The sequence below is a fragment of the Taudactylus pleione genome, unplaced genomic scaffold (genome assembly GCF_031769625.1).
Source record: "Taudactylus pleione unplaced genomic scaffold, aTauple2 ptg000155l, whole genome shotgun sequence".
Taxonomy (NCBI): domain Eukaryota; kingdom Metazoa; phylum Chordata; class Amphibia; order Anura; family Myobatrachidae; genus Taudactylus; species Taudactylus pleione.
In genome coordinates, this window is record NW_028284557.1 from 11,109,474 (window position 1) to 11,122,940 (window position 13,467).

Below are 13,467 nucleotides of genomic sequence, written 5' to 3' on the forward strand. Positions count from 1 at the left end.
CATTTGTCGCTTATGAAAAATTAATGCTCATCCAGAATATCCACCTTTTCTCCTCTCTCGAAGAGATTTCCTCTCGCCAATAATTCGTCATTATAGGTACAGTGTACATGAAAGAAAAATAGAGGGATCCAACAATGTGAGGTATTTTCAACTTTTGGTGATGGAAATTACTGTAGTATATGCAGTATTTTCACCACCAAAACTGCCATGAAAAACCCAATGCTTTGTAAATTTACGGCTGAGTGCTTTGTATTTAAAAAGACTCCAAATAAATTCCCTGTAATACAGAACAGAATAAACAAGTGACAGAAGCCAAGTTTAGTTGGTGGAAACTCTGTCACTTTAGTACGATGATAAGCAGTTTTGTGCTTGACTCTGGGCCTGATTCAGAGCCGGACGCTCTGACCAGAGCGCTCGCTCTGAATCAGGGCCCTCCTACCTAAAAATGGAGCTGCCTCTTGGACGCTCGCATAGCTGTGGGTTACCACCCACAGCTTATGCGAGCGTCCATGATGATGGTCGCGATGGTCAAGACCATCGTGACCATCGGGCTTGCGACGAGACCCTGTGGTAGGGTCTCACTGCCGCAAGCCCAGGAGTGCTTTTGGCTCTATCAGAGCCAAAAGTACTCCCACTGACATCACTAGTGATCTGCACCCACTAGTGATGTCAGTGGGGCCGGCTCCAGACAGAAGGCGTTCCCATGGGAACGCCTCCGTCTGGGCAGCCACACACCCGGCACGTCCACCAAAGGGGGCGTGCTGTCAATCGCCATCGACAGCACGCCCCCTTTGGTGCAAGACCCATAGCGACAGCTTGGCTGTCGCTATGTGGGTCTCACGCATGCGCACGACGGAGTTCCCTCCGTCGTGCGCATGCGCATTAGGGCACCATCGACCCGCTTGCGAGCATCCTGCGCTCGCGAGCGGGTCTGAATTAGGCCCTCTGTCACTCTATAATCAAACTATACTAATGACAGTGACTTGTTAAAATGATACCTACCACTATATTCATGTTTTTAATGATTCAGCCTCTCCCTAGGATCAGAGTTAACTAATGGCAATAACATATTCAATATTTAAGTAAATCTCAGAAATAAAGTTTCCATTGCTTTATGAAGATTGACCATAATGTACAAATTATGTTAACATATCCTCCTACAGGGATGAAAAACCAAGAGATCACAAAAAAGCAACTTTAAATGTATGAGATGGACAATATGTACAATATTCCATTTGTATATGCCATTCTAATACCCAGGCAGTGGTGGGCTGAAGATCATGGAAGTCATATTTAAGAGCAGCTACAGGCTGGCAGGTTGATGTCGACAATCATTTCTAAAAATGTTCTCTTGGGGAAATAATTTTTCTACTTTCAACTTCTTCGGTAATTGAAACAACTCTAACAAGCTTTGGCTGCCCTAAAAACATAAATAAATAACAAAAATAAAACATAGTGTAATAATGCTAAATCATACAAAATGTTAAATGTTTAGTGTAGTGTATTGCAGTATGTATTGATGTTACATTACGGAATTAGTATGTGCCTTTTTTTTTAATAAATGCATTATGGTTGCAAAGAGAAACCAAATTTCAATAAAGACATTAGGTTAACTCCCTCATATAAAAAAATAAAAAATAAAGCATATATGAACTATAGTTTCATTGTCCATTTTACATTTGTCATAAATTGTAATATGTGAGAAATAAACTGTATATGTACAATTCAATCTATTCTTGCCTTTTTTTTAAATCTTGTTTATAGCAAGTTTATTGCTTTTATATATATTTGTGCCTAAAATGTTTTATCTTATAACAATTATAACCATTAGAAATGTATTGCTTTGCAAATGTTGGGGATACAAATATCGCAGGTGGGCAGCCAGGGGGTGGCCAGTTGGAAAATGATTGAGAAACACTGGCCTATACAATCTTAGTATTCCAAGTATAGGTGCACATCTGAAAATACATTATTGCGATATCTTAGCACACTTGTGGTCTCCTGAACTGTACCTGTGGTTTGTGAATGACTCCCAGTGTGATTGTCTCAATATTATACTATAAAGGTACAATATGTCCACTGAGTAGCTTTCAGTTATAACTCATGCTAGATGGCTGAAGACAGGTTGCACATTCTTGTAACTTACCTTCGAATAACGATGGTAAAGGGCTTGGTACACTACAAAACAAGTGCAGGATAATCAGGAATTTTCTCATACATATGTGTTAATCAGTACGATATTGGTTAGCATACAATTAATGTTTCTTCAAATTATTTAGTACTAATATTTTTGCCATTTATATAATTGGCAACAAAATTTTGGGTGGATCTGCACCTTATGTGGACTGCTTATGTCAAATGATTACAGCCTTAAATCACACGTCTTGGCCTGTGCAACTGGATTCAACCAACAAGTATTGCACTTGTCTTTCTAAAAACCCTGGATACACCCAGCTGCTTTATATGAAGAATAAAGGTTTGTTCTGATAGAACGAACCGGGGAAATTGGATTTACGTAGTTGTAGCTGAATATTACATTTACCATGGTAAAATGTTATTTAAAAGCAATTGATTTATAACCATTCCAATATAAACCCAGTCTAATTAAGCACAACAAGCGCAAAAATTAATGGGCGTAGAAAAACAACTAAATTGTAACATTGAGCGCCCATTAATTAGTACACCTTGAAAACAATTGAATCGCCCTCTTAGTGTTCAGTTGTCAATACTGTTTCTAGGAGGTAATCAGTACAACAATTCTGGTATCTGCGTTCCTTAAGCGGGCAACAATGGCACTTATTTACTTACCTGTTCTCATTGCGTGGTAAACAAATAATGAAACGCAGAATGGGGAAATGTAGATAAGAAATTGTGGGGCTGATGTAGAATTGGACATGTGTCTCTTTTCATGTGAAATACACATTTTTGCACAAATGCACAGCATAGGCAAATGCATGGGGGGGTTCCATCTGCCTGGAAACCCCCCTCCCCAGCCCACACCATGACCACAATAGAAATAGTACTATAATAGAATTTTACTAGTGCTGCATGTTCTTCTCAGTATCACAAATGAAACAATTAGCACCACCTGTGGATCTTTTAAAATGTATCAGCCAGTAATAAATAATCTGTGCACCAACTAGGAGATCTGGAAAACATGCACTGTTAGAGATGCACTGCTATAGAGCCCAATATGTACAGTACATATATGTCCATGACAGTGCTAGGTTCTTCTGCTGCTCCTCCAGGCTCCCGAACTTGAATAGTCTGAAACGGTGCCCACATCTAAAATAAATACATTCAGCTCAGGCAGGATAGCCTACTGACGCATTTATTGGCTTACTGTGATCACTGGTCCTGTATATGCTGGAATTATTACACACATAACACTTTGTATGACGCATATTAAAGCTGGCTAAGTATTAATTCTGCCCTCTTCATTGACTGGCCACACTCGCTCTAAAATGAAGCATTTGGAAACCCCCCTCTGGAAATCCTGCGTTTGCCACTGCACAGATAAATATTTTACATTTAAATCAATTTGTAGATTCTGTCACAATTTGCACTGACAACTCCTTATGCTTAGAGAGATAGACTGAGGGAGGGAGCAGGTGTGCAAGCTTAGGGTGAGTCAGTAATGGCTCACACAGCTGAGACTAATACAGACCATAACAATGATGCATATACTGTATACACTGATGCTGATGATCATCAGCATCTTCTTCTGATTGGCTGAGTGTTCTTGATCCCTCTCACTGATACTAACTTATATTATTAGTGTGGTTGCTGAAGCCTATGTGAATGTTTGTAATTCATATTTGCAGCAGACTTACTTACTCTCTGGCGAACCCCTCCGGGAGGAGGCAGCCCGGTCTGCGTCCTCCTCACAGCAAGGGTGTCTGGTATAGCAACGGGCGGGCAGTACGGGGGTGTGGTGGCTCAATCGCATCATCGTGGCCCCCCCACTGCTGTACAGAGCCGATATTACAGGCACTGTAAAGTGGGGGGTGGGGCTACGATGACGCGATTTGGCCCCCCGGATTGCCCACTTTTGCTCAGGAATTGGGCAGCCATAGGGGATGTGGGCAGCAACAGGGGTGGTGCGGGCAGCCGGTGGCTGGTTCTGGGAGACTTACCTACTCTTCCAGGTGACTGGGAGTGCCACCCGATTTTTGGGAGCCTCTGGACCATTCCGGGAGAGTAGGTAAGTATGATTTGCAATCAGTCTGCTGCAAAAAATCTTACTGTATTTCATTTTTGAAAGGTGAAGACAACAGATGTTTGTATTGAGTTTAAATTAATTAGTATTTTAATTTTGTTTATGCAATTGTGTTAATATACTGTACATAATAAATGTGGCTATGGTAATTATTAATAACACTCTCAGGATGCATACAGTGATATGGACATGATATAAAGTACTATATTGTACCAATACTCTGCAAGCTGCACAAAATACATTTGTTTGGGGCACATTTTCAATTGTATTTTGGACACAAAATCCATCCAATCCTACATTAGTCCCTGTATGAGAAACAACGTAGTGTCAGTGCAGGGATTTACTTACTGAACATCTTGCTTATCAATCAGGAGTCGGTATGTACTGATTTCTCTCTCTAAGTGCATTGTAACATACATTAGAGCCGTGTGATCCTCATTTTGGCATTCACGCTTGGTTCGAATCCGGGACAAATTAGCTTCCACTTGATTGATCATGTCCTGTAACTGTGACACCTGCAAACTGTAATTGGCCTTTTTTTCTGTCAACGTGTTTTGAAGCGCTGATTTCTGTGATTACAGTAAAGAAACAGAATATTATTCAGAAAGCTTTCCCAGGTCATATATAGCAGTTAAAAAATAATAAAATAGACCCCTAAAACAGATGATTCTGATACTGCACACATACATTTAAAGAGGATGGGTATGGGATGACGGTGCTCAGGATCCCGGCACTGAGAATCCCGATGCCGGCACCCCGACTGGGTAAAAAATACAGACACCTGCTGGTAAGTACCCTTACCCTACCCCTAACCCTCCTCCCCTGCAGCCTAAACCTAACTCTCTCCCTAATGCCTATCCCTAACCTTCTCCCTAATGACTAACCCTAACCCCAATATTTACCATTGGGATGTCAGTGGTCGGGATGCTGGCACAGGATTCTGAGAGCCGGCATCTCAACTGCTGGGACATTAACTACATCCCACTTAGTATAGATAGTAGGTTCCACTAAAATGACTGTTTAGCAAGAATTAATCTTGTCTCACAGAACCAAAGTTTGCCAGAAGCACAATGTATTCTTACTAGGTACAGCAGAAAATTGAAGCCTATATGTTTCCTTAGATATACAGCCAGATAGCCAGTCATCATAATTTACTAATCAAATGATTGACAGAAATATTGACATAACATTACTAGGGAACTTGATTTAGGCATATTATGATGCGGTAAGTTCATTGAGGCATGGTATCACTGGGAATTGTGATAGAAACGAGCATAAAATAGTTGGTGATTGTAATAAATACATGGCATCACTGGGGAATGTGAGAGAAACATAGGAATGGCATCACTGGGAAATGTGAGAGAAACATAGGAATGGCATCACTGGGGAATGTGAGAGAAACATAGGAATGGCATCACTGGGGAATGTGAGAGAAACATAGGAATTGCATCACTGGGGAATGTGAGAGAAACATAGGAATGGCATCACTGGGAAATGTGAGAGAAACACAGGAATGGCATCACTGGGAAATGTGAGAGAAACATAGGAATGGCATCACTGGGAAATGTGAGAGAAACATAGGAATGGCATCACTGGGGAATGTGAGAGAGACATAGGAATGGCATCACTGGTAAATGTGAGAGAAACATAGGAATGGCATCACTGGGGAATGTGAGAGAAACATAGGAATGGCATCACTGGGGAATGTGAGAGAAACATAGGAATGGCATCACTGGGAAATGTGAGAGAAACATAGGAATGGCATCACTGGGGAATGTGCGAGAAACATAGGAATGATATCACTGGGAAATGTGCGAGAAACATAGGAATGACATTACTGGGAAATGTGCGAGAAACATAGGAATGGCATCACTGGGAAATGTGAGAGAAACATAGGAATGGCATCACTGGGAAATGTGCGAGAAACATAGGAATGACATTACTGGGAAATGTGAGAGAAACATAGGAATGGCATCACTGGGAAATGTGCAAGAAACATAGGAATGACATTACTGGGGAATGCAACAGAAACTTAAGCTTGACATACAGTAATTAGGGAATATGACAGAAACAAAGCCATGATATGACTGTGGAATATGACAGAGGTATGTCACTGGGGGGAATTGATATGTAATGCCGCCAGATGTATTGCCGGTGGACTAAATACTGATGCTGGAAGGATCCCGACTGGGGCTGGTAAGTACCCTAACCCCCCTTCTCCCCCACCTAACCCTAACCTCCTCCTGTTGGTGCTAAACCCTAACCTCCCCCTGGTGATGCCTGACCCTAACCCCCCTTCCCGCTCCCTATACCTAACCCTACTGTGGGGGTGCCTAACCCTAACCCTAACCTCCCCCCAGTGGCACTTAACCCTAACTTCCCCTTCCCCTAGTCTGACCCTAACCTTCCCCGTGGGTGCCTAACCCTAAGTCCCCCCGGGGGTACCTAAAATGAACCCCCCTCCTCGGCTAACAGCTAACAGTCCCCTATCACAGTCCTAGGGAATGTGATATGGGTATAAAATCACTGGAGAATGTGACAGATGTACTGTATGACATTACTGCTGATCATGACACAGGTGTGACATCTGTGATTAATGTGTTAGAGGCATTATATCACTGGGCGATGTATCAGAGGCATGACATCACTGGGGAATATAGCAGGCTTTCTTTATTGCCATAAACCAATCAGAGGTCTCAACATTTTTTTTTCTGAAAATGGTAGTTATAAGCACATAACTGAAATTCTATCCTACACATTGCACAAAGGACTGCCTTAAAAGAATTGTAATAGTTTATAAAAAGTATTTTATTCCACACTACTTTCTGATACACTTTTGCATGTCTACCCAAACATCCCCTATCAATTTTGGTCCCTCTTTTTTGTTTTTGTTTACCAGTCTTAGCTGGCTCTGCTGATCAATTTCCAAGGCCTGGATAGTTCTGTATAATTCAATTATTTCCCTCTGGAATGAGGGAAGCTGTTTAGGAGAGCCAGACTCCACTTCACTTTTCAGTTCATCACTCTGAAAAAAAAACCTGAGGTCAGTTATTGGAACTAAACTATAAACAAAAGAGTTATTAGAAGAAGCCATTGATTTGCTTCCAAGCTGATGATAAATGTAGCCCATTCAGTCTTGGTAACTTGATATAGATTTGTGTTGGGCAAAGGGTAAAGCCACAGGGATTTTGACCTGGGAAGAGTATAGCAAAATGTTTGTACTCTTAGTAAATGGAAAAATAGGTTGTTCCAAATAATGTATTGGTGGGCGCCAAGTAATGAGGCTTTATTTTATAGTCCACAGAGTACCATAAATGTTTGCTCAGATTCTTCTCTGTGTTTTACCCAAGGTCAAAACAATACATATAAAGTGACACAAAAAACTTCCAAGTTTATCCAAGACTCAGCAAAACCCAAACCATCAGCAGTGTATGTGCAACATAAAGTCTACAGCATTAATTCAGATGTACTTCACTTTATTCTGATCTCTAAATCAAGTGATGTAAGCAATCTGTACATTTCACTCAATGACAGGCTGTTTTTTACCTTTTGCAAGAATACTATAAAATGACACCTCTTAGATAAAAATATATAAAATATATGAACCTTTGCCAGGAACCATTTTTCTGCTTCTGCTTTGTTACTTTCCATCAGGTCTTCATATTGTTCTCGAATGTCAGACAACAGTTTACTTAAATCTGCAGTTGGAGGGACATCTACTTCCACAGTGACTCTGGCACCCAGCTGGCTGTAGAGGCTGTTTATTGTCTGTCAGGACATAGACAAACTGGTTAACATGATAATGGCCATGTAACCTATGACTATTCAGCACTTGTAGAAGACACAATTCTGCAGATTCAGATCAGCTGGGGAACCAACAGGTACTTAGCACTGCATTACAGTTTTGTGTTTCTGTTTACTATCCAGATACAAATCATCTAGGTTTCCATTTAAAATGTTTGGAATCTTTCAAATATAGTATCAGTATAATCTCATATGAAGTAACCAATGTACTGTATCATCACATTTTGTATCTTTTAAGTTGTGTACTTTTGCCCTGGTACATTACATCCTCATTGGTCTTCTTCTTATGAAGGATGTCTTGTTGCAGTTTCTCATGCTGAAAATCTAGTTCTTCTACTTCTTCTTTAAGACTCTTTAGGTCATGACGCAAGGCCTTCACATCTTGTTCAATGTCAGCTCTTAACGAGACCTCTATCTCATACCTTGGAAAGAAGTGAAGATAATTATGCAAGTATTGGCCTTAGATTTTATATGTATGTATTTCCAATTATGTCGGGAATTCATCCCAAAATTGTAGATGTTTTTATCATTTTTATCACTATACTTGCTTAAAAGTGATACACTTGCAGACCATCACATATTTTTGAAAGTTAAAGCAAAATATTCACAGGAATATATCTGTAACCACAAACAATTAATTGATTTCTAAAATCTGTATTCTAGGGAAATATTTGACTCAATCATGTCTAATGACAAAAGACAGAGGCTCTATTCCAATATAATAATTTGACTATGAATATTAAATATTATTATCATGAGTTTATCAGCAATTAGTTAGAATAAGAGAAAGTTCTGCAGCTGTCTAAATAGTCTTCAGATTATCAGTACAGTAAACTGTTGCTTAACTAGGGCAGGGAGAGCAGGGCACGTACCCTGGGTGCCATGGCAGGCCGAGAAGAGGGGGGCGCCGCCAACCAGGACACCCGCCCGCCCCGTCCATCTTATAATGTTGCGTGACGTCAAAGGCTACTAGTACTCACTGCCCCGTCTCCCCGACCACCTCCTTTCATATCCCTTAGCATTAGAGATGGCTACTGAGTGAGTGTCTCAACACAATGACTCGAACCATTCATATGTTCAAATGATTTGAGTCACTCAACATTTAGTGTGTCGAGACACCCACCTCTCTAGCCTCTGTCAGTGGGAGCTGCTACTGCCGGGGCCGGAGTATGTGTGCACTGGCTCTCACGAGTCAGTGCAGAAGTATCATCAGGTCGGGTCAGCAGTGTAGGGGGCAGAGCTGTCAGTGACTCACTTCGAGAGAGCCAGTGCAGAATCATGATCTGCTGTGCTGGGCTGCGGGGGTTGGAGCTGTCAGCGACTCACTCAGAGTTGCCGCTACCCCTGCTTGCTACAGCTCTACTGTATCTAAAGAGCCGAGTCCCGAGACACTCTCTTGAGACACTCCACTGAGTTGAGCCATGTGGCTCGACTCAGTACTGTGAGTCGCTCTGCCCATACCTACTAAGCATGGCAATCTGTGAGCGGCAGATGCAGGTGGCTGCTAGTTAAAGGAAGTCCTCCATACTTTGTGCCACCTGATTGGCTACTCCCTGCTACCAATCAGTGACAGGTAGCAGCAAGTAGCCAATCAGGTGGCACAAAGTAGGGAGGACGTCCTGTAACTAGCAGCCACCTGCCGCTCACAGCTTCATCACTGGATTAACAATTGTACGTCCGTATTCTTATAGTCCCCCAGTCACAGAGCAGAGGGGGTGGGGCCACAGGGGCATTAGCTGCCATATAGCCAAAGCCAGATAATATATTCTTTATATATTATATAATTTATTATATAGGGGGAGGGGACTGTGCAGTGATATATAAGGGGAAATAACACATCTCCCAGCACACACTATGTGCTATTATTATTATATTGGGGGGAGAGGACTGTACAGTGATATATGAGAGGGAATAACATAGCTCACAATACCACCCGCCACAGACTTGATATTGCGCCGCCGAGCAAGGCCCATGGTGCTCGGCGGCATGACTGACCTTCTAGAGTGACAAGAAATGGTGAAGTGTCACATTGACACGCCCCCTTTTTCAATGGCCACACCTTTTTTTGGTGCTCACTGTTGGGGGGGGCTCCATTTTTTATCTTGCCCTGGGCGCCAAAGACCTTGGTTACGCCTCTGACAGTAAGTAAATAGTATGTACATTAGGTTAAGAGATTACAGTATGTATAAAAAAAGGACTTTTATCATTTGCTATATTTCAGAAGGATACCTTATAATTAGTAATTGATGTAATGGAGCTTGGTTATTGTTAACAGACACAGTTATCTACTGCTTGTTTTGTATACAAACATTGCTCATAGTTCATTTGGTCACATTATATTTAACATCAAAGTGCTTACTTATTTTGGAAATCCTCTGCAGCCAGGCTTGCATTGTCTACCTGCCGAGAAACCTTTGTGTTCTCTGTAGTGGATTTGAAGATCTAAAAAAAAAGAAAAAAAAAATGTTACTTTGTATTTGTAGTCACATATATTACATAAGCACGTGGGCCAAATTTGGGAGCTCACACATTCAAAATAGCTCTGGTGGAATGTGTTGGTAGCTCTGGTCAGCAAACAGGTCATTGTGTTGATGGGTGTGATTGTCCCCTACTTTATGCACCAAGGCCAAAGGTAGCGATGTTTGCTATTTATTCTAGACAGTATGTATTTTATGCTATCAATCCTTGTTTTGTCCTCTGCTGACAGTTGTTTTATTATGCCATTTTGATGCAGTTATATGTGACTACTTAATAAAGAACATACAACAGACACAACTACATCTGAGTAATTGTGTCACTGATTAGTAAATAAAAACTACATGTGTTGGGCACTTAGAACTTCACTATATATAATGTGTGCATTTTACTATAGAACAAATCTACTAGTTAAATTATTGTTATTATTGTGTGCTTTATGTGGTCTCTGTGGTACATAATAACAACAATATAACTATCAAACTGCTGGGTTTAAAATAGACACCCATACCTGTTAGCATTGTTTCCTTAAGCATTAAAGTCTTGGGTTTCACTCCTACCAAGCCCCTACCGGTTTGGAGTTTGTATATTCTCCTGGTGTTTGCATGATTTTCCATAGGTGATCTATTTTCTCCCCAGTGTGTACATCTTTGTGTGTGTCAATTTGTATGTATCTGTATGTATCTATGTGTTAGGGGATATCAGGGCAGATGCCCTAAGTTCTGGATAGTGATAAATTGGAGAGTGATAAGCTATCAACCAAGCAGCTCCTAACTGTCATTTTTCAAACACAGTCTGTAACATGACAGTTAGGAGCTGAGTGGCTGGTAGTTTATCACTTTCCAATTTATCACTTTCCAGAGCTTAGTACATTTCCCCCTTAGGTTGTAATCTCTAATGGATCATGTCTGTTGTGAAAGATTACTTATGACTATGTTAGTCACTACGGAATAAGGGGTCATACAAATAATCAATTGATGATGATGATTCAGTGATAGTTACCAGGGTCATAACAGGGCTCATCATGACATCATGTCTAAAGGAGGCAGGGCCGACGGCACCCGGAAATGCAGCAGTGCTCAGAGCATCTTCAAGATGCTCCAGTCAACCGTACACATGGCAGGGTGCCTGTCTGTAGCATCCAAAAGACGCTATGGGCGGCATTGCCTCAGCGATAATGGCTGCAGGGTGCCACTCCGGGCAGCAACAGTGCCACCCACAGAGCTCCACACTCTGTGTGGTGGCATTGTTTGCATAACCCTAGTTACAGCCCTGGTTGTTACCTCCTCAACATTTTCTTTAATAAATAATAACATATATAAGTTGATTGTGTGACCTGTATATGGCCACAAGTATCATTTGTGATTTCTATGGCTAAATGTAATAGGGTGAGAGTTTAGAAAATGTGAGATAAAACTGTCACATTTTTAAACTGAGCAATAAAGTCAAAGAACATGCAAACTTTTTCAGACTCAAAAAACTCTCAAGATTTAAACTCTCATCCAGGTGTTTCCTGTTTTGAAAATACAGCTCGATCAATGTATTAGTGCGACAGTTTTACTGCTAAACTCTCACATTTTCTAAACTCTCACCCTCTTACATTTGACCCCTAGTGTCTGTTTAATGTACACCACAAATACTTAAAATGGAGACATCGAAAATATTTAACTTGGCACTTTTGAATCCTTTCCTTGAAGTTACACTGTTAGAGAATATTTCCCCTCTTCTGCCTATAATACCACTCGCATAATAAAACAGCTGTCCCGGAGAAGATAAAGATACTGTACAGTAGCTTTAAACAGAGACAACATTTCTGGAAAAAATAGCAAACATCATTGGTTCCTGGACTCTGGTGCATAACTATGGCAGGGAACAATATTTCTTATCCACACAGGGCCCCCACCACCTCTTATAACACCCACCACAAGACACAATGCGATGAGTTGTTATCTATACACCAAAAAATTCACATTTTGTCATGCATGTAAATTCTTAGAAATGTTTTATTTGACTTTTCAGGTGTAATATAATTTAAATAGTCATGGTGACTGATGTGTCCAGAGCACAAAGTAGGAACAGTATTACACCTATACAAGTTACTCTAAGAATAGTCATTATTTTAAAACATTTTTACCTTGTTCTGAAGTTCTTCGATTGATCCAAAATAATGACTGAAATCAGGCAACATCTGGGGATGATTTCTATCATACCAATCTCGAATCTTCCTCTCCAGATGCGCATTTTCTTCTTCCAGTGGCCGCACCTTCTCCAGGTAGGATGCCAAGCGGTCATTTAGAAGAATCATGGTTTCCTTCTCATTGTTAGTAAGCAAACTATGATTTTTGGGGTCTTTACTATGAGACCTCTCTTTGCCAAATCCACCATGTGTACATCCAAAGTCTGATACATTGTTAAATGAATGATGTCTGATGATAGGACTTCCTCCTGACTTCACTTGGAAACTAATTGGTCTCCAGGTACCAACATTGTTGACTTTGCTATAACCTCTAAGGTTAAGTGAATTTATCTGGGTGAAGATATTTGGCGAGAGACTTCCTTTCACTTTTCTAGGCTCAGTTTGCTTGGTGATGTCGCTCATGTTGTCAGAATATATCAGACCTAGCCAGTTTGACAATACAAAGAATGTTTTTTTCTCAAAATGAAGACGACTTTTAAGAAGCATGATAAAGGGCGTTAAGAAAGAAGCTTCCTCTTCTTTATGGGCAATATAACATAATCATTCTCTTTCCTCATCCAGTAAGGGGATTTGTCAGACAGTGTAAAACATCTAAGAACATGGGGGCGTTTAGCTAGCCTGTAGACATTTACAAGTTTAAGATGCTGCTTAGGAGATGCTTTGACACACCCGTGTAAGCAAAGAGAGAAAAAAATAATCACAGTTAAAGGAAGCTGTTTAAATGAGCAAACACACCTTCAATAATATACATAATTGATACACATTTTTACTT

General features: G+C 40.7%; 1 protein-coding gene across 1 annotated transcript; it reads right to left on the reverse strand.

Annotated features, from left to right (window-relative positions):
- Window positions 1-1,337: 1,337 nt before the first annotated feature.
- On the reverse strand, window positions 1,338-13,097 carry LOC148521806 (keratin, type I cytoskeletal 19-like). Its single transcript, XM_088474547.1, has 8 exons — window positions 12,633-13,097; window positions 10,383-10,465; window positions 8,289-8,445; window positions 7,826-7,987; window positions 7,116-7,244; window positions 4,568-4,788; window positions 2,147-2,178; window positions 1,338-1,420 (listed from the first exon to the last, which is right to left on the reverse strand). Exons 1-8 carry the CDS (start codon window positions 13,095-13,097, stop codon window positions 1,338-1,340), a joined length of 1,332 nt encoding a protein of 443 aa, XP_088330673.1.
- Between the last annotated feature and the right edge of the window lie 370 nt (window positions 13,098-13,467).